General features: G+C 39.2%; 1 protein-coding gene across 2 annotated transcripts in view; it reads left to right on the top strand.

The window, feature by feature from the left end:
- Nucleotides 1-373: 373 nt before the first annotated feature.
- zgc:171482 (zinc finger protein) overlaps nt 374-24,396 on the top strand; it is a 59,651-nt gene continuing 35,628 nt past the window's right edge. The window contains exons 1-2 of one of the 2 annotated variants that reach the window (XM_063491837.1): nt 374-907; nt 17,198-17,314. In XM_063491837.1, the coding sequence (XP_063347907.1) occupies nt 17,204-17,314 (111 nt within the window). In that variant the 5' untranslated portion in view covers nt 374-907; nt 17,198-17,203. The remainder of the gene's footprint in view (nt 908-17,197; nt 17,315-24,396) is intronic. The other variant, XM_063491838.1, reaches the window with a different exon arrangement.

Below are 24,396 nucleotides of genomic sequence, written 5' to 3'. Positions count from 1 at the left end.
TGACTAGTCTTGTAAGTGTTACATCAACGCATTGATTTAGCCTACAAATGGAATTAGCAGTCTGGTGGTTTGTTTGACAGAGAGGCCTGGGATGAAGTCAAATTCCCAGCCTTAATTACGGTTTCGGGGCACCTCTGCACATGAACCCTATGGTTCTTCTGAGTGCTCGATGAAGACCACACAGCTGGAAACTACACTACATCTTCTCAACAAGACAGTAACAGTGCATGATATGCCTTATAATGAAATGATGGGGATTAAAAAGTGAGTGTGTGCAGAGACGCGTTAATTTGTAAGGGGGGGTCATGGAAACAGAGCATCGATATTACAGTGACTGGGATGACAGGGAATCTGGGTGCTCTCTCGGGTTATGCTCGTGTAATATGACATGCGTGTGGGTGCGAAGACCTACTCACTCGACCAGTGCTTCCACTCACTCACTCTACAAATCGAGCGTTCCGTGTATCACACACGCTGCGTGAGCCGAGAGCGCTTTCTGTCTCTCATTCATCCCAGTGAAGGCTGCTCACACTTTTTTCTTCTTCTTCCCCCTCTCGTCTACTTCAAGCTGGGATAGCTCGCTTTGTGTGTGTGTGTTTTTTCTCTTCCTCTATTTGTTTCCTCTCCGGTGCCTTTCGCACGGAGTAGTGGTGGATGATATCAACAGAGCTTCGTTCCTTCTTACCTCCGCGAAACCGAGGATTGGAGAGGAGTCGCTAGGGGACACGCGCATCACGACAGACGGCGGCGCGAGGGAGTTTTTCTTGGAGGGGGACATCGCAGCTTAAGACGAGGAACAAATCAAACAGCTACACTGGGAGGACTGGCGCTAAGTTTTGACGGATTTCGCGGTGCAGGTGCGCAGGTGCATCGGGTTCGCGGAGAGGAGTCAGTGCCTCTGCGGAAGGTGAGCGATGGACTCTAAACTCCACCGTCGCTATGTCCCCCCCCATCAGTTTGTTCATTGGATGACTTGTTGTATTGATTGGCCTTGTTTGATTTGTGTTGTACAATACCTAAGTTTTTACACCACTCAGAGCATCATGTGGAATTGCTGGGATACTCATCGTCGGTTTGTGGAAAACCTTTGCAAACTTTGTTTTTGTTCTCTAACTGTAGGCAAACCAGAAACGTGGTATCAGTGTATGTTGACGTACAGCCATGCTGCTGCATGGTGTCACAGGTTTTCATCTAATGCTCATAACATCTTTCTTAGCTGCTTTATTATTTAAAAAAGCAGCACTTTGAGTTATTTATTATTCATTCATCCACTGGGGCCATCTCTGAGTGTGTTGAACATGATAAGTTAAACTGATGTGGAGAAATCTGATTTGGGTCTGCAGCTAAAAATTGTTTTCATTGCCGGTTAATTTAGGTTGTTAATGGTTTATTTGTCTGATCTACAAAATATCAGAAAAGCCAATCACAGGATGCCAGAGTCTAAACATTTACAATCTAAAGAGTGGAGTGACACAAAGAGAGCAGATGCAACACTGGAAAACATGAAACCAGAGAACGGATGGACTGCTGGTTAAATGACTTTAATGAACAGTGCATTGCTGAAATAGTTTTAGATTAATTTTCTTATTGGAATGATTTAAACATCCCAGGTCGAGTTCACTTTTCAGTTAAGTTACAGAAAGTTGACCACACGCTTGAGTTTAAATTGTGTGCAGGAAATTTTCTCATTCTGAATCTGTTCAAAGCATCTGGTCCACATTCAGTGACTTCCTGTGAAACATGAAAATGAGACGCGTCGGATGTAATATGGATTAGTTTTGATGCTGTTTCACTGCTCCATATCCATTCTCATTTAGAGCACTCTTGTTGCTAGCATCTGTCACTTTGGGAGGAATGTCCAGTCAGCTTGATACCGGGTGTCTGTAGCAGAGTGATAAGAGCTTATGGTCTTTTCAGGTATTCACCTACCCGTCAACAGGACAGACACACACACACAGACACACATAAACAGCACAGGCTTTCCTTAAAAATCCCTCACTTAAGCACGATGTGATGAAATATGAATTTGGACCATTACACTTATTAATATCACATGCGGCCATCATCTCAGTGTCCTTTTCAGTCTTTTGTTTTCTCCCTAAAATGAGCATACATGACTTCCACTGAGTGGCACTGGTTCAGTTTTTCCCACATTTGCCTCAACTGTCCGAACAGCACTGAACCTTCATGCTCTGTTTACATAGAGTTACACTATCGATCACAAGTCATCGCAAGTGATCTTTAGTCCTACGCTGTGATCGATTCAGCCAGCGCTGACTTTTACTGTACTTTAGGTCAGTGCAGCAGGAAGGCAGGCAGGCGGGCTGGGTCTCTGAGCACTGGAACGGAAAAGAAAAACACCCTCTAAAGGCAACAACTAACTAATCGTTCACATCACTGTAAAATTTGTTAAATAATTATAGTAAAAGGTTCCCAGTTCCAAAATGTGAGAGCTAAAGCAGATGAATTATTTCAAAGTGCCAGTTTATGGACATAGATTTTTTAAAAAAGTATCTGAGAGGATTTAAAGTACATAGAGTGCTAAATCATCACCTCTGCTTTACAACATATTCATTTATTTACAATGGCAAATATGTTTTATGCTTTACATTCTATTGTATTCTTCTCTTTCGGGTTTATGAAGAGTATAATGGCTCATTTAACGTATTGTTATTGACGCAAATAGAATTGTTCCAGCTATTTGTGCCTGTTCCCTCTATGATGAACAACAGAGTTCATAGTCTAATTAAAGTTTTTAAATCACCCCTCAAAAAATAAAGCAAATTAACAGGCATGCTCATTATGCCACACTTACGCGCCGTTGTTCTTCCCAACTCTGAGGCGTCTAGAAGTATGGTAGCCTATTTCATTCTCCCCCTCGCTTTCTCTCTGAGCCTCTCTGGTGAAGAATCTGATTAACCAACTGGCATAATTCACTCTGTCCTAAAGGAACAAATGGAAGAGCAATGTTGTTCTTGAAGAGTGGCCCCTTTTTCCTTTCTAAATATAAATAAAACATATGAAGGAAAAGACACAAACGCTGACACACACACACACAGAGTCCGAGGGCAATAACTGAAGCTGTGATGCTCTCGAAAGACGCTGCAGCTTCATTACTTTCTTTAATAGGACAATGATTGATTGAGCGTGTGCATATGTACATGCATGTATATGTGTGTTTATCTTCACGGGTGTGCGATTGCTCTGTTTTCTTTAGGATTGATAGAGCATCATGTGTAGGTGTGCGTCTTTGTGTGTATGTTTTCCTCTCAGAGTGCTCCATAGCAACAGGCAGCATATCTTCTTCAAATATCTTTTTCTCAGTCACTGTGAGCCCTGACCTTACTGCTCACTGTGTGCTGTCTTTGCACGGGAGCATCTGCTTCTGTGTTAATAAGTGTACGTGCAAGAGAGACCATGTACAGTACATCAGTGTGTGGGCCATTTGGCCTCTCGTTAATAGCAGCATAGTAAGTAATATGGACCCGCTCGCTCTGACTGTCTACACAATCAAGATATTGAGTCCGTCTCATAGCAGCATCAATGCATTGCCAACTAGAGCTTTTTGTTCTCCTTTTTCTCTCAAACAAAGTAGATATCATCAAAACTATGCAATACTGACATTGATTTGTAATGCTTTGAACAAGTGGCAGTTTATCATTTTTAGCCTTTTTTATGTATCTCTCAAAGGAAACAAGAGCGACATCTTTAATATACATCTTGACACGGTTGTCGTGTTGTGTTAATATCGGGGTTAGACTAATAACTGGTTACGTATTTCATATCCGGGCATAGCAGCTCTTTAGAAATCAATTTTCTTTTGCTCCATCACCGTGTTAGGAAACTGGCCTGCTGCCAGATAGGGAGGGAACATGGGGAGGAGAGGGGAATATTGTGGGTGCATTAGTGAATGAACAAAGAAAAAAATATGCTTATCAGATGTAGAATTCATGCTTTTGCTTTTTATTTCTTTTTCAGACTCAGTTCTCAAAAACACACTCACACCAAAAGGAACAGATGCAAGTCGAAGAAGCAAAGACACTTTATACAGGCTATTTATATAGGCTAGGTGCTGCAAGGTCATACCCTATTTACTTCATGCCAGTATGTGTCTCTGTGTGTATACATCTGTTTGTGTGATGCACAGCATGTTTTTTACATTCAGTCATATCAGTATCACATTCCTTTGTGAGGACGTGTGTGTGGCCATCCATGCACACACAGCATGAACACAGTGCTGCAAGTGTGCTAACTTTGTCGATAGCAGTACAATGTTCATGTGGAGGCTGTACAAACTCATATACCTATAACCTTGCTGCTCTATAAAAGAATCAGGGCTGTACTGTATTGAAAATATTTCTCAAATGCGAAATAAAAACCAGCTTTTCATTTTTAATCGGATTCCCAAACTCACACGAGGTGCCACTGCAAAGTTCCATAATTCTGCTTGATTTAAAGTAGGTCAATCTCCCATTCAAGGTCATCTCTTGTTGCAGGGCTGCACCGCTTATCCAAGCTGCCATAGGGGGAGAGGCGGGTTACACTCTGGGCAGGTTGCAACTCTCTTGCAGGGCTAACACAGAGATATACATATGGGCAATTTAGAATCACTAACTCAGCCTAACCTAACCCCACTAACTGCATGCAAGCCAGAATACCTAGATGGAACATATGCAGACACAGGGAGAACAGAAAGCAAGAAAGACCTTCTTGTTGTGAGGCAACAGTCCTAACCACTGCGTCATCATGCTGCTTTGTGGAGGAATAGCATTATTTTAAAAGTTACAGAATGTTTAAGTTTTAGCTCAACTTAAAATGGCTTAAAGTTTTAGTTGCTTTCTTGTCTGGTTAATTTCAACATGGAGTTTATTCCCTTTGTTTCAGGAGTTGAGCTAGTTGCAGTAATCAATCTCATTAATTGCTTCCCTGATCTTGGAGCTGCAGCTGATGGAAGTACAATTCTCAAACAAACACCCAAGGGCCAAGCAAGCTCAACATTCAAGCCCAGAAACCTCTATTTGTACTGAAATTTAAAAAAAAAAAAAAAGAAAAAAGAAAAAAAGAAATCTCTACAGTGCAAAATTTATACAAAATTAATTGTCAAATTGGAAGTTGCAGGCAGCATCCTTTATCACAACTGCAGTTACCAGGCTTGGCTCTGTGCAGCTGAGCAGCTCTCCACGCATACACCAGCAATTAGTGGTGTACAGTATTTGTACGCTTTAATGTTGTATCAGATAATATTGCCTGCTGACATGCAAGAGTAAAATTGTCACGCAAAAGTAACATCAATGGGTTTGTCACTTCAGCTTGCATTCACACACTTTACACAGACACACATTACACGCATATATAAAACAGAAGCCCTATGACTGACAGATCATCGTACCATGATGTCTTTGTAACGTCCTCTGAGGATGTAAATAGAAAATCAACTCTCAGCTGTATTGTACTGTAACTACTCACACACCTGTTTCATAGTCAGACATGCGGTAAGAAGACATGCGGTTATTTAACTGAATGATGCTGTGGGATAATCTGTATGTATTGATGCTTCTGTGAATTTTGAAGCTAAACAAGCTTGTTTTAGTAATTAGGAAGAGCGATTGGTAATTAGCTTTATGAAATCATGTCAGCGTTTTGTGGCTTGTGTCGTTTTAGTTGTTCCACTAAATTTTATGCCTGATTAATTTTTTACTTCTGTGTCTTTCCAGTATGTTCTCGTATTGTGTGCATCTCCCTCCTGCTTGGTCTCAAATGTATATCTTTTGCGTTGAGGTGCATGTTGCCTCTTGGGAAATCTGTCTGCTTGCTCACTTCTGCTCTAATCTGCTTGTATAATATGGTTTCTATGTGGGAAAAAAAGGAACAATATTATTCCTGTATGACTTTTTGTTTGGGCTTGGGAAAATATATTCATGAAAATACTGACTTATCTTTAGTGCTCTGATCTCACTTCCATTCACTGCCTGTCAGAACGGGTCTCTGTGTGTATAGCTGCTGCCATAATGTACACTGAGTCAACCATTAAAAGCCAAAATCCTTGCAGCATGTTCTTTTGTACAAAGTTCCTCTCCACTTTCTTGCTTATATTGGATCTTCAGACTGTGCTTTGATGTCACATAGTTTTTTGGGGGGTGTGCCATCCAAATACCAAGTCTGCATTTTGTCAAAAGTTGTTTTACCTTTTTCGAAAAGAGATTTTAAAATGAAAACATGTCCAGAAAGTCCCATAAGATAGAAAAAGAACATCTGGCCAAAAGGGGGCAAACTATATAAGCATATAAAAAGAAAATCCAATCAGTTGCTAATGAAACTGATGAACCCCAACAGTTTTGTTGCTATCTAACATGGCATTTCCCATATGTTAAAGTAACTTAACAGCCCCCATTCAAATTTCAGGCTGCCTTTGGTCTCCCACCATTAACTCAGTTTGCCTAGAAGTCTGTTACTGAATACACACACACAGGCAGAGAGACACTACGCGGAAATGTGAGCTGTTAAACTGCAAACCTAACTTTGCCCAGGATAATGGTCTTCTTTCTCCCTCTAATGAGCCCATATTATGGCCTAAAGGGTTAGATCTGTTATTAATACCATTAACAACTAATGGTCCACTGAGAGAGATTTTCAGAGATAAAACTAACAGAGCACCCTCATGAATACAAGGGTCTCATCAAGCCAGAGAGGTTATAAAATATAAATGCATTGATAAATAGAGATGACTAATAGACACTTTCACTTATGGAAAATCAGACACACACAAGACACAAAAGCACCACTGAAGCATTTGATCTATTCAATCCACACCAGTACCGATCTGCATTCAGCATCACTGCCTTCAGAACCAGTCTGTCTCTCAGAAGTACAGAGGAGCTGAAAGGAGAGCGTTCAGATAAACTGTCTTCACCAAGCTGACTGACAGCATAAATATTCTTAATGGAAACAGTAAAATGAAGCAATAAACAGTGTTTATAGATTTAGTCGTTTCATTGATCGTTTTGTATTGACAGCAAAGCCAGAAAACAGGTGCATAATCAGAGTCTAAACTCTAGTAGTCTGTGTGGATTGGTGCATTTAATAGAAGTAAATGTCTATGTACTAGTGTACCTTAAAAAACTGAATATCGTCAGATGCATCTTACCTGTGCTGTGCTTTCATCTGAAAATGCCTCTTTTCAGATTTAAAAGAATTTTGTATTTCATTTGGAAATCGGGGTCCCAGAAACTGGAGGAAGGATTGAGAGGCACAGAATCCAAAGTGTTTGAAGTCCAATGTGAAGTTTCCACAGTCTATGATGATTTGGGCTGCCATGGCATCTGCTGGTGTTGGTGGTGGTTGGCTCACTGTGTTTTTGTCATAGACAGCAGCCCATTGTGTATTCTGCTAAAAAGACATAACACCAAAACCATAAACATTGTTAAAAGGCTCAGTGATTCTAATGAGCTCAAATCAGCTACAGCTACCTGTGCTGCCAGCCAGCTGTCAAAGCTGCCAAACCCCTGATAAGTTACACTGAAATATTCTTGTGCGTTGCACAATAGACGTAATTGAGTCTGTATGCTAAAGGCTGACTAATCAGGAAAATATGTTTTTACAATTTTGTTTTGTTTCTGTTAAGCTTATTTTGTTAAGTCACTATTACTCACTATTACTATTATAATGATCATCTCCTTGGCTGGGATAAGCTCAGAATTCACATATACATCCATCTCAAATATTACATAAAATACCAGTATATACCTCTCAGAGGAATGTGAGTCTCCAACTTTAAGTTTCACTAAAATTCATTCCAGTAGTAAGGTGCATAATACTGCAGCTTATCTCCTCTTCTCTCCCAAGAGTGGATAAGTCTAGCCTACACCATCTTTCATGAATAATCCCTGCCCTAAAGGGCATATTTCCACCACTGGGAGAGAAAAGAGGCAAATGAGATGAAGATAAGAGACAGAGAGATAAAAAGCATAGTGTGACTGTCTTTGACTAACAGTATCAGAATTAGGGATGAGATTGGTTGTACCATGTGAGTGATTACACACTCATTGTTTTCCAAAATAAGTGGCCAAAAATGGTGCTGCGATCGATATTTATGTCATTTAAACTTTTTTAAACAGTTGATGTTATGAAATTTCTTACTTTAACATTGCAGTGGCAGTTGTCAAGCAGTCACGTTTGTTGTGCGTTTATATTGTGTGCTCTTTGGTCATGGCTGACAGAGAAGATTGTTTTAAAAGTGTGGTCTTTTCTTTAATTAATGAACAAAAATTTAAAACGAATTAAAAAAGGAAAGAAAAAAGTCAAAGATTATGTGCATGCAAACAGTGTAATACCTACAGGGTCAACATTCAATTCAATTCAATTCAAATCAATTTATATATTGCCCATTTACAACAACAGTTGCCTCAGGTCGCTTTATATGATAAGATTAAGACTCTACATAGCACAGAGAAAAACAGAGAAAACCCCAACAATTAGATGACACTCTACGAGCAGGCGAAAACTCCCTTTTATCAGGAAGAAACCTCCAGCAGAACCAGTCTCAGAGGAAGCAGCCGTCTGCCATGACTGGCTGGGGTTGAGGGTAGGAGGACAGGACCTGGAAGACAGCCAGAGATTAATAATAACTAATGATTAAAATCCTGACATTTTATAAATCTAGAGCAGTCCAGCTTTTTTGACTTATACAGCAAACTGGCTGCAGTACTGACCTCAGTTCAAGGTAACATTCACTCTTCAGTCATTATAGAAGGAAACTCGGACAAGAAGTATAGCATCTCAGAGCTGTCACCAAGGTTATTGTGAGAAGATTTCAGGACTTGACGGGGCAATTGTCACTCAGATTCGCAACGCAAATTGACGTGTGAGAACTGTAAAATGTATTAAAGAGCACAAATGCACAGAAAAAAATGTTACAAAACTCAGAGAAAGAAATCCAGACATAAACTTAGAAGAACACACAGCCAATTTTGGAATAAAACATTGTTGATTTTCTTTCTGCATCGCAATCACACACTCTCTTCTTTTACTTCTTGATTGAACTTGTTGAATTTAACTCTGGGGAACAGACTGGACCTCTGATTCCATATCTTAAGCTTTTGGCTTTATTTTTTTTATTTGACAGCAAATCCATGTGCTTGTACCCACGCTGTATTTGAGGTTGTGTACGTATGCAGTTTGCAGTATTTAACAAGAATAGTAAAAAGCAAGCTTCTGCAGTGCAAACAGAATGAATGTGGATTTGGATTCAGACTCTGGCTTCAGCTCCTTTGAAGACTTTGTTCCCTCAGTCTATTACCTTTGATTGCTACTGTACAAAGGGGAGGGTTATGAATCTTGGAGTGTGTGTGCGTGTGTGTGTGTGTGTGTGTGTGTGTGTGTGTGTGTGTGTGTGTGTGTGTGTGTGTGTGTGTGTGCGTGTGTGTGTGTGTGCGTGTGTGTGTGTGTGTAGGGGTTTGGCGAAGGGAAGACAGTGTTGGGAAAGATTACATTACCAGGAGTGAAACAAGAAAAAAACCTGTAATGTGGAACATCAAAGTGACACGCCACAGCGCCTTTGCGATATAGGGTTCCATATTATTAACCTCCAACCCTTGCTATTGTCATTGCGGCTTGTGACTCATTAGACAGGTCATTGGCTCACAGGCAGATGTCAATATTTCAACATCCGTATGCATAATTTGACAGTTAAATGAGGGGAGCACTTTATTTTGAATGAGATAGAAGCTGTATGAAAATGTGAGCACGGAAAATGGAAGAGGAGGAGAGACAGTCCAGTTCACAGCAGCTACCCCCTGATGGAGCATAAATGAATAAACTGAGAAATGGGGGAAGGGAAGATAGGATCTTGTAAAAAAATGTCTCTGTTTTTTTCTTTTTCACCCTCTAAGTTCATTTTAAGGACACATTTTACCAATAAAGTCGTGCTGTCAGGCTATAAAAAATGTATCTGTGATAGGAGTAGTGTCTCTAAAGCTCCCCACTGGGCAAACACTTCATGCTATATGTTTGTCTACAGTAGGGTAGGGCTTTTGTTTATTACACTATCTAGTTGCAAGTAATATTACAACCTAATTAATATTCTAAGCCTATGTGACAAAAAACAGCCCCACTAGCCGCATTTATTAGAAAGAACAAAAAGTTCTTTCTATTCCAAGGCCAGCTATTTAATGAAGAGTGGGCCAGAGGCTGAGATTCTAAGGAAGTTTCAAAGTTCACATCGATGTTAAATACTTGATGTGGTCTTAAAAGAGCGTTCCCTTTTGTCTTTATATTCCTTCCGATGAAGACAGAAGGTTTGTGCATGTGCCGGCTAAGACTCATTTACTTTTTATAATTCTGTCCAAGTGAGTTTGGAGGTTTTTTCATTTTTAATTGGAGATGCTGTTTTTGTTTTCTGTCTTCACTTTAACTCTTAAAGACTTTTAACTTTCTTTCACATTTTAATTCTAAGCCTTGTTTTTGCTTTCATACACTATATTGCCAAAAGTATTGCCTAGTCTGCCTTCACACACATATGAACTTGAGTGACATCCCATTCTCAACCTATAGTGTTTAATGTGACGGCAGACCATGCTTCCGAGAAGGCTTTCCACAAGGTTTAGGAGTGTGTTTATGGGATTTTTTTTACATTCTTAAGACGCTTATTAGTGGGGTCAGGAAATTATGTTGGATGAAAAGGCCTGGCTCACAGTCTCCACTCTAATTCTTCTCAAAGGTGTTCTATGTGGTTGAGGTCAGGACCCTGTGCAGGCCAGTCAAGTTCTTCCACACCAAACTTGCTCATTCATGTCTTTATGGACCTTGCAACAACCCCACACCATAATCCCTATTCACCAAACTTTACACTTGGCACAATGCAATCAGACAAATACTGTTCTCCTGGCAACCGTCGAACCCAGACTCGTCGATCTGAAGGCCACACTAAGTCTGGAGGTTTGTACTGATTGTTTATATGAGATGTTCATAGAAGCAGTCTGCATACCTAGGTGCTTGATTTTATACATCTGTGGCCATGGAAGTGATTGTAACACCTGAATTCAATGATTTGGATGGATGAGTAAATACTTTTGACAATATAGTGTACTTTTCTCAAACCTTGTGTGTTACCCCATCAGGTTCCCAGCTCTTCACATCTATTGCTCTGCCAGACCCTTCGAACCCCTGTCCACATCTGCATGGGTATTCTGAAACACATCTTTTCTATGTGTTTTGGCCTTTGGTCCACACATTCATTGCATTTTAGGTGACTAAAAGTTTTTGAAAGGTTCCATCTTGGACAAAGAAAATGAAGATTTTCTCTTGAAATATCGAAGCCAAATTAACTGATCTTCTTCATAGTATAATACAAAGCCAACAACACAAAGCAAAGGTGAAAATCAGCACAAAGACAGTGATTCTACTTCAGAAACATGAAGAGGTAGAAAACAGCGGCTGCAGCCTGACTGCTCATCAGTTTTTTACCTGTTGAAATTCAGGGTCTGGCTGCTGGGCTGAGGTAGGCATTTACTTAGTTTTAACATCACTCTGGGTTCCTGGCTAGCATCCTGTCTGTGCAGATGCTGTGTCAATCAGCAATATTCTTCACTCTCATTGGTAGTTGATACAGTGGCTCGCTTGTTGAGAATGTCACAGAATGTCATTCCCTTTCATGGTCTCTGATCACCATGCTACTACAAATCACTTCCGGTATGTATCTAGCTTCATTAAATCATCTGACAACTTCACATCAGAACCTTTTCTCTAGAATGTCACAATGAGATTTCCATTGTGTAGGAGGACCAGGCCTCAAGGGCTGGTGTCCTGCCGGTTTTAGATGTGTCCTTGATCCAGCAGCTGATTTAAATGGCTACATCACCTCCTCAACATGTCTTGAAGTTCTCCAGACTGGTAATGAACTAATCATTTGATTCAGGTGTGTTGACCCATGGTGATATCTAAAACCTGCAGGACAGCGGCCCTTGAGACCAGGAGTTCCCCATTCCTGTCCTACACCAAAGCAATAAAAAAGAAGGCAAATACATTTCCTGTGTAGTAGCATGGCTTTATACTTGGAGGACAGAACAGGTAGATTGTGAATAGGTAGACTTCTAAAAGGACAGTTATTGGTGTCATCAAATGTCCAGCCTTTTGTTGCTCCCGTCCCAACTTTTTTTTTAAATGTGTTGCAGCCATTGAATTAAAATTACTTTATCTTTTTCTTTATTCTATATTTTTCAGGGTTCTATTGTAAATACAAACTAGAGTAACCACTGTCATTCTGAAATCATTTTATTTTGTTGTTATTTATATTTTACAGTCTCCAAACTTTTTTGGAATTAGGGTTATATATTGAATTTTGGTTTAATAAGTAAAATGACTGTGAAACAGTACTGTTGCAGAATTTTCAACACTTAATAAATATTTATTTATTTATTGGACAAAGTCACTGCAAGTCTATGAAAAGCCACTAAATGAGTTAAGTTTGCAACAGTGAACTGAAGCATAATGATTGGTACAACGAGTCCTTTATGAACCCTAGTATACCCTTTTTTGGTGATATGGTGGCATTTAGCTGATAGTTAATGTGATTCTGTCACTAATAACACATTTTCAGGAGCAAGTCTGAAAAATGGCATGTTCCATTAAAGTTATCACTGAAACTGTATGTACTATCAGCGACCTTCTGGTGAAGTGTAAGCCAAAGAATTACTTTCTAAATTGCATTTCTGTCTGTTCATGTCAATTCATGGAGAGAAAACTCTAAAATGCAAGCTCTATATGGAAAGTTTTGGCAGTACAACAGTTGCTGTCCTTCAGCTACAGCATGCTGGGAATTGTGAGCTGGGCAGACTGTGTGTGCCATTTTTATTAAACATGCACAATTTGTTAACTCTCACCAGAGGTTAAGTCTAGTTCTTAATCAGTCTTTCTATATGAACAGAATACATTACCTCTCTGCTGACTCTGTACAGTGCAGTGCATCAGCCACTTCTCTTTTTACAAATTCTGTCAGAAGAAAATCACAGTGGATGAAATCTTTGAGCTGCCTCTTCTAATCCTTGTCCAGTTTCTTGTGGTAGCCCTTCTGATAGCTACCGATCAGTAGTTCAAGCTTTGGCCCAGGAATTTTGTTTTGCTATGCTGGTGCCGCCAGAAATTACCACCACACTTTCCCCTTGTCCTGCTGATGCAGAGTTAGTGGCCAATCTAGAATCACCTCCACCCATTCTAGATTGGGCACCAGCACCATATTAGTGTTTGATGGAGCTCTTTTAAGCAATATTGATTAAAAAAGACAAAATTATAATGTTACTGTGCATTTTTAAGTCAAAATTGAAATAGTTAAAAGTGAATTATGAATTATATTACAATTGTTATTGCTTTTGTAAGTGTTATTGGCTCATGCACATACAAGTTGAGAACAGTTAAGTCCTTTCTTAATGACTGTATGAATTAATTGGGTTGCAGCAATAATTCATACCATTCGTCACACACCAAAATATATGTCATGGATCCTAACTGCAAATGATCAGTTCTTTGACGTAAGAGTCTATTAATGAACTTCCCCAAGTTTGCAAGTTTGGCATGAAATCCATGTGTTCACACTATTTTAGTTACCAAATGGTTTTATTACTAAGAAGTAGCTCATTAAGAAAATAGCTTTTCTGGGCTTGACTATACAACAGCTTCACTCCCACTCCCCTTCTATTTAAAAACTCTCTTTATTTGTCACAAGTGATCACGTTGTCTGCAATGACTTCTGCATGCATCCAAGTGAAAAAAAAGGTTCTAAATTAAACTAACAAGACAAAATCAAAAGATGAGCTGAAGGTAAACTTTCCACTGATACTAAATATAACACATATATAATACATGCCCTGTGGTTCAAATTGATACTAAAGCAGGAAGAGCGCATCTATTTAACCCTCCTGCTGCCTCCCCAACCTTTTTTTTCCTCTTTCCTTCCGTCTTCAATTAGGTATCCCACTATCTGTCTCTCCATCTTTTCGCTTCATTGGGCCTGCCATTCTATTAATCTTGCTAACAGATTGCCTCTATTAATTAGTCTACATCCCCCATCTTGCATGTAATATTCAGAGGTAATTGAGATATTAGGAAGATAAGGATATTTCTGCAGTCACAATCATTTTTAATTAGCCTAAAGATTAAAAGATAGACTCGTTTCCGCCTGGCTGACGTCCAGGCTGGAAGTGCAAGGTCTTTTCCTGTCACAAATTTATAGGAGGTTGCAAATTCTGCTGCAAATTTAATGTGTCAGTTTCCAAGATATATCTGTTCCATCATGCCTCATAGGACACTTCACGTTGTGGAGGTAATAATGCATCTAGGCCTCCAGACAAAACAAGTTTACAGCTTGTCATCTGTGGCATTTCAGATTGAATATTGTGCCTCTCAAGCATGTATAACTTACTGAACACAAGTAAAGATGATAGTAAATTCTGTTACTGTAAATCAAATGCAGTGCCTTTTCATTTTAACGTGCATTATGTGGGTCTCACTGCAGCTTCAATTAGATAATGAAAGAAATGTCCATACAGCGTGTCTGCAGTTAATTGGAAGGTCCAGGGTGCACTAAACAGACAAGATGAACAGACAGGAGTAATTACCACTAACTGTGTGTGTGTGTGTGTGTGTGTGTGTGTGTGTGTGTGTGTGTGTGTGTGTGTGTGTGTGTGTGTGTGTGTGTGTGTGCGGAGAAGCGTTGTGCAAACATATTGGCTAAATGGAATTAAACACTAGGTGTGAAACAAAGAATACCAATTCATTTTCCCTGCTGACACGTGGAGTACATTTTGTCTGATCTCATCACAAATGTTGTAATTCTCAAGATACCGTAGAGCACAAAAGGCCCTATTCTTTCAAAATTACCAGAGCTGACCTCGGCAGGATCCTTGTACTTCGTAGCTGTGAAAGACTTTGCCTCTGCAAGCCCTCCGTCCTGCCACTTCCTTTGCGAAAGGACCTCAGACGGTTTTAATGGCTTTGGTTTGTTCACTATTCCCTACAGACCCGTTACTCACTCTTACCATGTCAGAGCGGTGCCTATAGGGCACACATAATGAAGAGAATAGAAAATTGAACATAAGACCCCAGAGCAGATCATTAAGCTGTTTCTATTATTGTACTCTGTATATAAGCAAAGCACTGTACTAGGCTTTGAGCCATCACTCCCGGTAGGATGCTCATGTTTCTGTGGTTTAAGTGGTTCCCAGCGCTCACCAGGTATAAACACACCTTTTCTCACAGGGAAATGTTACTGGAAACAGGTTCACAGAGATGTTAAACCCTCTCTCTGCCTTACAACATTATTACTTTCCTTCCAATGTTCAAAGTTGCTTACAGCATTTCCATTACATACACTACTGCTTATTATGGTTGGCACAGCTGAAATTTTTTACCTGGTTCATTTTTACAAGAACACCTCCACAAGTTGCACTTTCTAAATGGCACACAGCAGACTAAGATAAATATAGTAAACTCTAAGTTTAGCAGTCTAAGCGCGTTAATTTAGCTCATGTCTGTGGCAAAGGCAGTAGAAATACAAGCACGGGAATAAAAAGAAAGCATGGTTCCAAATATCTATCGTAAACCAATCATTAGAAGCCAAGCTTAATGATTATTACCCTATTATTAAGTACCATAAGTGTTATGTACTTAGGTTGGGTGTCTAATTAAAAGGTAGCAAAACTGTGTACTGTAAGGAATTTTACTGAACCATGCAAACTCTCACTGAGGTTGGTTCACAATATGATCGGGATATTAATAAAAAAAACTTCTCTGCACCCAGAGTAAAAATTCTGCCCAAATGATTTGGGGTAAATTATTGCGCACATTTTAAGAATACGTCTATGATGTCACAAGCTCATTAATGTCTAAAATAAAGTCGTGACTCATTTGTACTTTCCCTGTTCACATTTGTGCAAAGAAGCAGACATTTGTGCTTCATTATTTCTGAAGTCATCACATTCTCGTTTGTCTGGCCTGTAATGCTAATAAAAATAAAACAAAAGGTAGTCAAAAAGGTTTGTTCTTGTTTTTTTGGCGTTTTTTTTTTTTTTTTTTTTGCGTAAATGTCCACTAACTATGTGCAAACAAATCCATACTATGGCGTTTCATTTCTAAAGAAAACAGTGCAGAGTTATTGTAATAAAACTAATAACAGTAAACACATATGATATCAGGAAATGAACAACAACACTGTATTTTTATGATCTGTTATATATGGTTATATTTTATTTTGTCTCTAAAAATACTGTAAGTAATTTTAAGAGTCCTTTAAAATACTCCCAGTATATTCTGACATTACATGGAAAACATGTGTGAGCTTATCAACCTTAAACGCTGAGATAACTGTGATAGCTGAGCCAGCATGGTGAGGCTTGGATTTAAAAATGTAAATCTTCTGATCCAGATTTGAAAGAAAAACTTAACGAGAGCTGAGCTTAGAGTGAAAATTGTCAACAGGTTGTTATGAATATTAGATAAAAGTGCTCACATTTGAACGGTGTCTGTTAGTGACCTCATTACAGTACAATTATGCAATGACAGAAAATAAAGAAAGCGAGTACGTCAACTTTAACTAAGAGATGAAGATGGCTGATTTTATGAGATTATAATTTTTCCATTTCATTTTTATGTTGATATTACTGGTTTTATTACCAGGTTTGATTGATTCAATTAAAATAAAATATACCTCAAATTATGAATTTGTTAAGATTAGGCCTAAAGTAAATCACTTTAGTAAATCACATTCTTGTTTTTGAGTATTTGCACTTGATATTTAAAAAAGTCAGGAACCAATTCTGTTTTTTCTGCTGTGTCTGTCATCAATAAAACCATATCTAAGTAAGCTTTTGCTCTCAACATCATGTTAGAGCTTACTGAATAATTTTTAAAAAGTTTATTACTAAGTAAAATGCAGAAAACTCGAGCAAGAGCCTCAGGCCATTGTTTCCAAGTCTAGAGCCAAAATCCATGAGAAGATGTTCTGACAGAGAGGATCAACATATTTTAGGCTGCACTGTCATAATGAATCTGTCATTCTGAAGGAAAAACGATTTCTAAATTGAGATATTTGCATGCTCATGCGTCTCAAACACACACAGTAAGGTTCACTGACATTTTATTCCGTCCTGCATTTTAATCATATTCATATTTGCATATGTTTGGGTGTGTGTGTGTGTGTGTGTTTTTGTAGTCTCAGATGAAGATGAAGTCTGCGGGCGTTGTGGATGGAGGCTTGTTCACAGAGAGCTATTGTAACATCTGCAATGCCCAGCTCATCTCCGAGTCCCAGCGCACCGCTCACTATGAGGTGAGTCCATCTCCTCTGCTCAGTTTCTGAGGTATTTTCTCATATTATTCCAGAATAAACATGTGTTCAACAACTGAAGAAGACACAAAGGTTCTTATGCATAAAGCAAGCCAAAATGTTGCAACGATTACTGCATTTTCAGGCAGATTCCTGCGTGGTACATTTTGCAAATGCCTTATTTGTACCAATTTCTGCTTGTGGCGTTCAAAATAGTGCTCATCCATTAAACATAGTATTAATGCAGCACGGTAATGCTAGTTACTTGCACAACAACAAATGTGCACACACAGTTTTTATTTTAATGTAGTATAGCTTTCAGCAGACTCTCTCAGAGTAATTTATTGGATGGCCATTCAGCCCTTGCATTATTTAACTAGAATCTAAATGTGTGTGTTTGTGCATGTGAATGTGTGCTTGCGTGAGTGTACTGCATTAAAGTCATACTTAATTACAAGATACAATTGGGATTAACAAGCAGACTAATGAGGGTGAGGCCCTTATCTAGGCAGACTAAAGCAAGGGCGATGATGGTGTGTACGGTAGGTTTCTGCATAGTTGTGCACCTACAGTACGTCATTCACTTGTCAGTAATCTATTTCTGTCCCTCCCGAGCCTGACAAAAACACACAGCCTTGAGTAGAGCAGATGAATAGCCAAGCTGAGTCATTGCATTTCATCAGTTCCAAAAGGTCTCTGTAGAGGTTAGCAGATCAAGGAGACAAGGAAACAAATAATTTGCAAGTAGGAATATTTTGAATGTTATATTCTAATCGGATAGAGGGCAAAGATGGACAAATTTACTAGCAGCACATTTCAAAAACAAAAATAATTTCTCATTTCCGACCAAAAGAAAAAAAAATGTCAGAAGTCCCACAGTTGTTCTTCAAACATCCCTAAATGTCTCACTTAACCAATTCATGCATCCTCTTCTGAGATGAGATCATTTATATGTATTAAATTGTTGAACTTCAGGTAGTTGCTTCAGCTTGGACTAATTAAAATGGACTTAACTAATGAACAAAATCCAGGTCAATATCAGGCTGTCTTTAGCCAATTAGGGGTGTTGCTGTTGGTCAATAGGACCATCAAATGCATTATGTTCCAGCGCGTTATTGAATGTTAAAACCAAAGGCTGAACAAACCCAGGTGTGTGACCTGTCTGTCAACTATAAGCCCAGCATGTGCCCCTTTGTTTCAGTCACAGTCAGTGGTTCTGTCTGCTGCATCAATAAGTGAATTCCTCACCTTCTTGAGCGTCTATCCTGAGATGCTCATTTCCTTCAGCCCTTCCTTTAATTTATAGCAACTCTATCTTGAACCACGTAACACGTCTGTTCTCAGTCTTCACCCTCTGCTGCAATGCCAAAATATCAAAGTGCCCTCCGCTCTTGTACAGGTACTTCTACTTTATCTTCCCAGGGGACTGTCAGGTCGACAACATAAACATGGTGATTAACACGTGACCAGATGACCAGGTCTGGTCTCAGACTAGAAATGTCAGTTTCACTTGGTAAGAATCTGGCACATCAATCAGTATTGACCTGCCTTTACTTAAGTTGCCAGTGTTTGAGTGCTTTATGTTTTAGCACCTTATATGAAAGGTTTTAACATTGCTTTGTGTGTTAGGGCATTGAGGGCCATTGCACTAGCTCTTCTTTTATCTTCAGTTTCATTTGTCACACACTTAAGCATTTGATTGTAAAGGTTATAAGAAAGATATATTTAAGCACTTCATTAAGTCCCTTTAGGTAAGCCTCCTTTTCTCAGTTCCCCTTCCACTTTTTTTCACAGTGCAGTGTCTTTTGCATGTCTGCCTACTTTTTTTTTGACCACATGCTCCTCCATCACCACCACCAGCCATCATGGTCTTTTTCTTGGTTTCATTCTTTTTCATAGCCTTTTCCCCCTCTGCTTTGTGTGTGGTAGAGGGGAAATTTCCATCAGCTGCCACTGACACTGACAAGTATGTCCTTTTCATTGGATTTGAATAGAGACAACTCTAGCATTATCTTGGCACATTTTTATTCTTCCGTAGCATAAGACAGTGTATGTGTGATGGCTTTATTCACTGTTTGATGAGACACTTTTCTAATTGTGAGCCAATCAATACTGCTTTCCATTTTGAGATGTCCTACATGTGATTCAAAACACTTTTCAAAGATTCAAAGATTCAAGATTCTTTTGCTTACACATATACAGTGTTGGGCAATTTACTTTGAAAAAGTAATTAATTATAGTTACTAGTTACTTCTTCAAAAAAGTAACTGAGTTAGTAACTGAGTTACAAGATCCTAAAAGTAATTAATTACTTGAAAACTAACTATTATGTTACTTTAAAAAAATGTTTAACCCTCTGGGCTCCAGGGTATAATTGGCCATTTTTAACCACTTTTGATTTTCCCTCTACATTTAACCTTTAAAAACGATTTACTTTGCCTTGTTTGGTATCATTCTTTTCAGCACAACCTCACGTTTCTGAATTTACAGTTATGTTTTCATTTTGACATACTGCATTAACACAATTGATCTAAAATCAGACAAAAAACATAAAATCCGAGTAGAAAAAGTTATATTTTTTAACAATCACAAACATGTTTATTGAATCGTATTTCATAACTTTAAATGCAAATATAAATTGTCAATTTTAAAATCATATGCACAAGTTTTGCAAACAACAAAGTTATTTGCAGCTATTTACCTTTTACCCTCTTTTTTTTATAACCATTTCAAACTATTTATATAACAATCAGGTGTTCTGCATTCAATATGTACTTACTCGCTCGCTCTCTTTTTCTGCTGTCTTTCTCTCTCCCTCTCTCTCGCCGTCGCTCATAAAACTTCCCCCTCTTCCTAAACAACAATGTCATGTTGCCATATCATTTTTTGATTGGTCGACATGGTGCATTTTTTTCACCAACACGAAAGGGCGTTTTTTTGTTTTGTTTTTTTATTTTTTGCTCATAAGCAGAGAGTGCTTGCTAGCGCTGTCCTTAGATGTTAGACGAGAGGAAACTGTTGACGAAAAAACGCCGCATATATATTGTTTATCATCTACATCATGGTTTTACGTATATACGCCTATCAACACAATTTAAAAAACTGGTATATATCACCTTGTTGCCTTGTCATCTTGAAGTGGTCATGTGATTGGCTTACCGCGACTACTTTAATTTTCCTCAGTCAAACAGCAGCACTCATGCGATTGTTTTGCCCCCTTAGCTCCAGGTGTTGTGCCAAAAAGTGATCGTGATTGCCGTCCGCGGGAGCGCGCGCACCTGCTTAAAGCTGTAGCGCCCAGATTACTTACGTAGACAGCTACTTCTATGCAACTGATATAAGATGCGGTAAGCTGAACACAGCTTCAACTGTCTGTTTGTTGAAAAAAAGTTACTTACTTGTAACGTCGTTATTCCCATCACTACACATATATAACTGTGCCATGCCTAACATTGCAAGTTCAACCATGGAATGGCTAAAACATCTCTGACATATCAGGACATGAATATAAGACCTAGGGATGTCCTTTGCTGTCTGGCACTGGCACAGTTAATTGCAGAATGGGCCTCCATCGATCAGGCTTGTTCAGGCACATCACAAGTGTTCTCAGCCCAGATTAGGATCTGTAGTAGTGATGTGCGGATCGATCCTGAAATATCGATTCCTCCGATACCAATCATTTATGTTCTAGAATCGATTCTCACATTAAAATATCGATATTTTAGTAATTTAGGGTAAATTTGTAGTTTATCATTAACAGGAACACAGTGGAAAGAAACTATAACATTCAGATTGTCTACATTCGAAGGAACTACTTCTTCTTCCGCCTTTCATAGTCATGTGCGAAATACGGCTATATAAATGTGTCGCAGCCCTTGGCGTGCGCACTCACAACAATGGCTGAGCGTAATTGGAGTCATGTGCGGACGTATTTTACCTCCACAAACAGCTGAGACATAGTTTGCGATACATGTGGCAAAAAAGTGAGGTGTTGTGTAAACACCACTAATCTTGTCAAACACCTCAGAGTAAATCATATCACAGAATATGACGAGCTTATGTTGAGGCGAACTGAAGAGAAGGAGAAGGACAGGTGCTGCTAGGGCGAGAGGTCTCTCACGGAGTCCTTTAGTGCCGCGGGCAGGCAAGGTGTTCAAATAGCGCACAACTTCAGTTTTTTTTTCCTATATGATGAACTCTGCATTATTAAGTGATAAGAACAAGTAATCTGATGTCCTGTAATCATGATGACGCTATAATTTGAGATACAATAAATAAAATAAGTTTTTGTACAAAGTATCGGTATCGGATCAGTATCGTCGATACCACCCTGAATTTTACTTGGTATCGGATCGGAAAGGAAATCAGAGGTATCGCACATCACTAATCTGTAGAGTTTGGAGGCTGGATCAACATCTGGGGCTTATCATCTTCCATAAACCATTCCAATTAGTTTTTCCAGAATGGTAGGAAGGTTTTTAAGTGTTCTGGTGGCACAGTGCTTCTCTGCAACTATGTTTACTTTAGTGGTTTCAATCTTGGGGCTGATTTCTGCCCATGTCACTCCTGGCCATATCACAGCTCTAAAGGCCTTTGTGGGAGACATTTTTATGTAGCTGTCTCCAGCCCTGTCTATCTCCTCCAACTTGATTTTACACTCGGAGAAACAGGGGAAGACAACACAGAGAGACATGGATAGTCCATTAGAGAAGGGCGAGCACGGAGGGTCAGTGCAGGGTAACCATGGTGACATGAGGTCCTGCTTTTAGCCCATATCCCAAAGCCATCAACTACATGACCATTTATACACCTATGAACACAAGACACACACACGCACTGACAAAATGCATCAACAGTAGTCTGATAAGTGAAGAGACGTGAGTTCGTGGTCGGGTTCTTCTCCTTGGGGCGAAGAATCCAATCAAAGCACTGGAGCATCAACTACAATGCCTTGTCATTTACTTTCATATCATATGGATATGATGACATATAGATTAAAAAGTTTGGCAGATGAAAGCATTTGACAAATATTTTTACTTTGATCTAATCACATTAATCTTTCATTAATTCAAAAATTCCACATTTTTTGTTCTTGACGCATTTCATTATCACCGTCTTTACTTGTGTGCCTGCACTTGGTTGAACAATCTGTGTTTGCTGCATATGGAGTAGTAAAGGTGTAATCTTTCTAGTTGTGTCAACGCTGAAAAAATAATGGCAGCCCTAGAATTTATAGATAATGATATACGTTATATAGTAGGAAGGAATGAAGGCCAGAGCATGGCAGTAAAATTATGTGTATGGAGCAAGATAGCAGTGTCAACCAAGATAGCATTGTCAAAACACATACACACTCTGTAATCTTTACCCTGCAGTGTTTCGGGGGATTTTCATTGTCCCGCATTAAAGTGACAGTTAGCAGCTTCAAGGACGGCTCGCTGTCCTTTCATGTAAACACCACTCTGGCTTATTATAGTTTATATTAGTTATACCCTTAAGTACAGTAATGCATGCAGACAAAGAAACACAAGCTTAGGTGTAGCGAGAATAACATATTAGTAACCAGAACAAAATAGTCAAGCGCGGCAGAAAAATCTACAGTCAATTAAGAGGCGAGTCTCAGATAATGATGGGGCGCGTGTGTGTTGCATATTCCTGCAAATTTTCACAGCAAAAGCCTTGAAATGAAAGGTTTCTTTCAACTGAAATTGCTTTTACTGTCATTTGAAATGGTTACATGACAAGCATATTTTGAATTATAACCTCCTCGTGGCTGAACATTGGCTAAAATGTCGTGCGTATCATGTAATAATTCATTTTACTAGGGTTGTTAAATACCTGTTTACAGTTTCTTTGCTCTTATTGTGTTTATTCATGTTTATGCTAGTGAAGCTTTGACAGCAAGAGTGCAGTACGTAGCTTGATTGATTACTGTCCTTGTGTTAGCACAGTTGGGTTTGTGTAAACTAATTCACTGCTTATTGAAAAAAATACAAGTAAATGAAATAAAAAAGTAAAAGAACCTTCGATGAATAGTGTTTTAGGAGAGAATGATTGCCTCCTACAGTATTTTATATTCAGGTTAACACAATAAAGTAAGAAGAGCAAATTGAATTGTTTTGGAGTCCGCCTTGTTTAGAGCAGAACAGAAGGAAATACAAGAAAAATGAAAGCTGCAAGCAGCAGTGATCATGCCCTTGCACCATGGTGCATGTTGGGGTTATAGACAATACAGATGGACATAGGCATTTCAAAGCTTTAGTTTGTTGTGTGGGATTTTCGATGCCAGACGTTTCTATCAAGGGGCGGAGTTATCAGCTGTTGCTAGCAATCTTGATTAGCAAAGAGCAGTCATTGGGTGTAACATACAGACACACATATAGACTAATTAGTGTAAAATGACAAACTAATGTGATGCTACCAATCACAAACATGTTGGATTGGCTGTAACATACAGACAAATAATTCCCTTTTATTAAAAAAAAAAAGAAGAAGAAGAAAGAAACAAAAGAAAGCAGGTGTCACGGTGGTGAAATAGTTAGCACCGTTGCCTCACAGCAAGAAGGTTCTGTGTTCAAATCAACCATCTGGTGAGGTTTGATTGTTCTCCTTGTGTCTGTGTGGGTTCTTTCCAGGTACTCCAGCATCCTCCCACAATCCAATGACATGCAGTTAGAGGGGAAATTCTAAATTTTCTCTTCCTGTATTAGCCCAGTGACAAACTGGTGACTCTCCAGGGTGTACCCCGCCTCTCCTCCCCTGGCAACTGGGATAAGCTCCAGCCACCCTGAATTAGATAAACAGGAAAATAATGGATGTTACAAATTAACCAGCACCTTAAACACAGTAGTGGTCTCAACTTTACCAACTTCAAGCAGATGAAACCAAGCAGCTGCCTGTGTCATGTCCAGGGGCGCCTCCAGAGTCTTTTTTATAGGGGTGGCCATATGGTGGCCACTAAAAATATTGGGGTGGCACACAGTGTGCCACCAACCTTCTGTCTGTGTATGTATTTGAGCATGCCTGCAGGCGAAATCACGGGGGACAACAAAGTGACACAATATGAGTGACAAATATAATATATG

Source organism: Pelmatolapia mariae, linkage group LG13, assembly GCF_036321145.2.
Source record: "Pelmatolapia mariae isolate MD_Pm_ZW linkage group LG13, Pm_UMD_F_2, whole genome shotgun sequence".
In the NCBI taxonomy this organism is placed as follows: domain Eukaryota; kingdom Metazoa; phylum Chordata; class Actinopteri; order Cichliformes; family Cichlidae; genus Pelmatolapia; species Pelmatolapia mariae.
The sequence above is the reverse complement of the archived record's forward strand: the minus strand, read 5'-3'. Positions and strand labels throughout refer to the sequence as shown.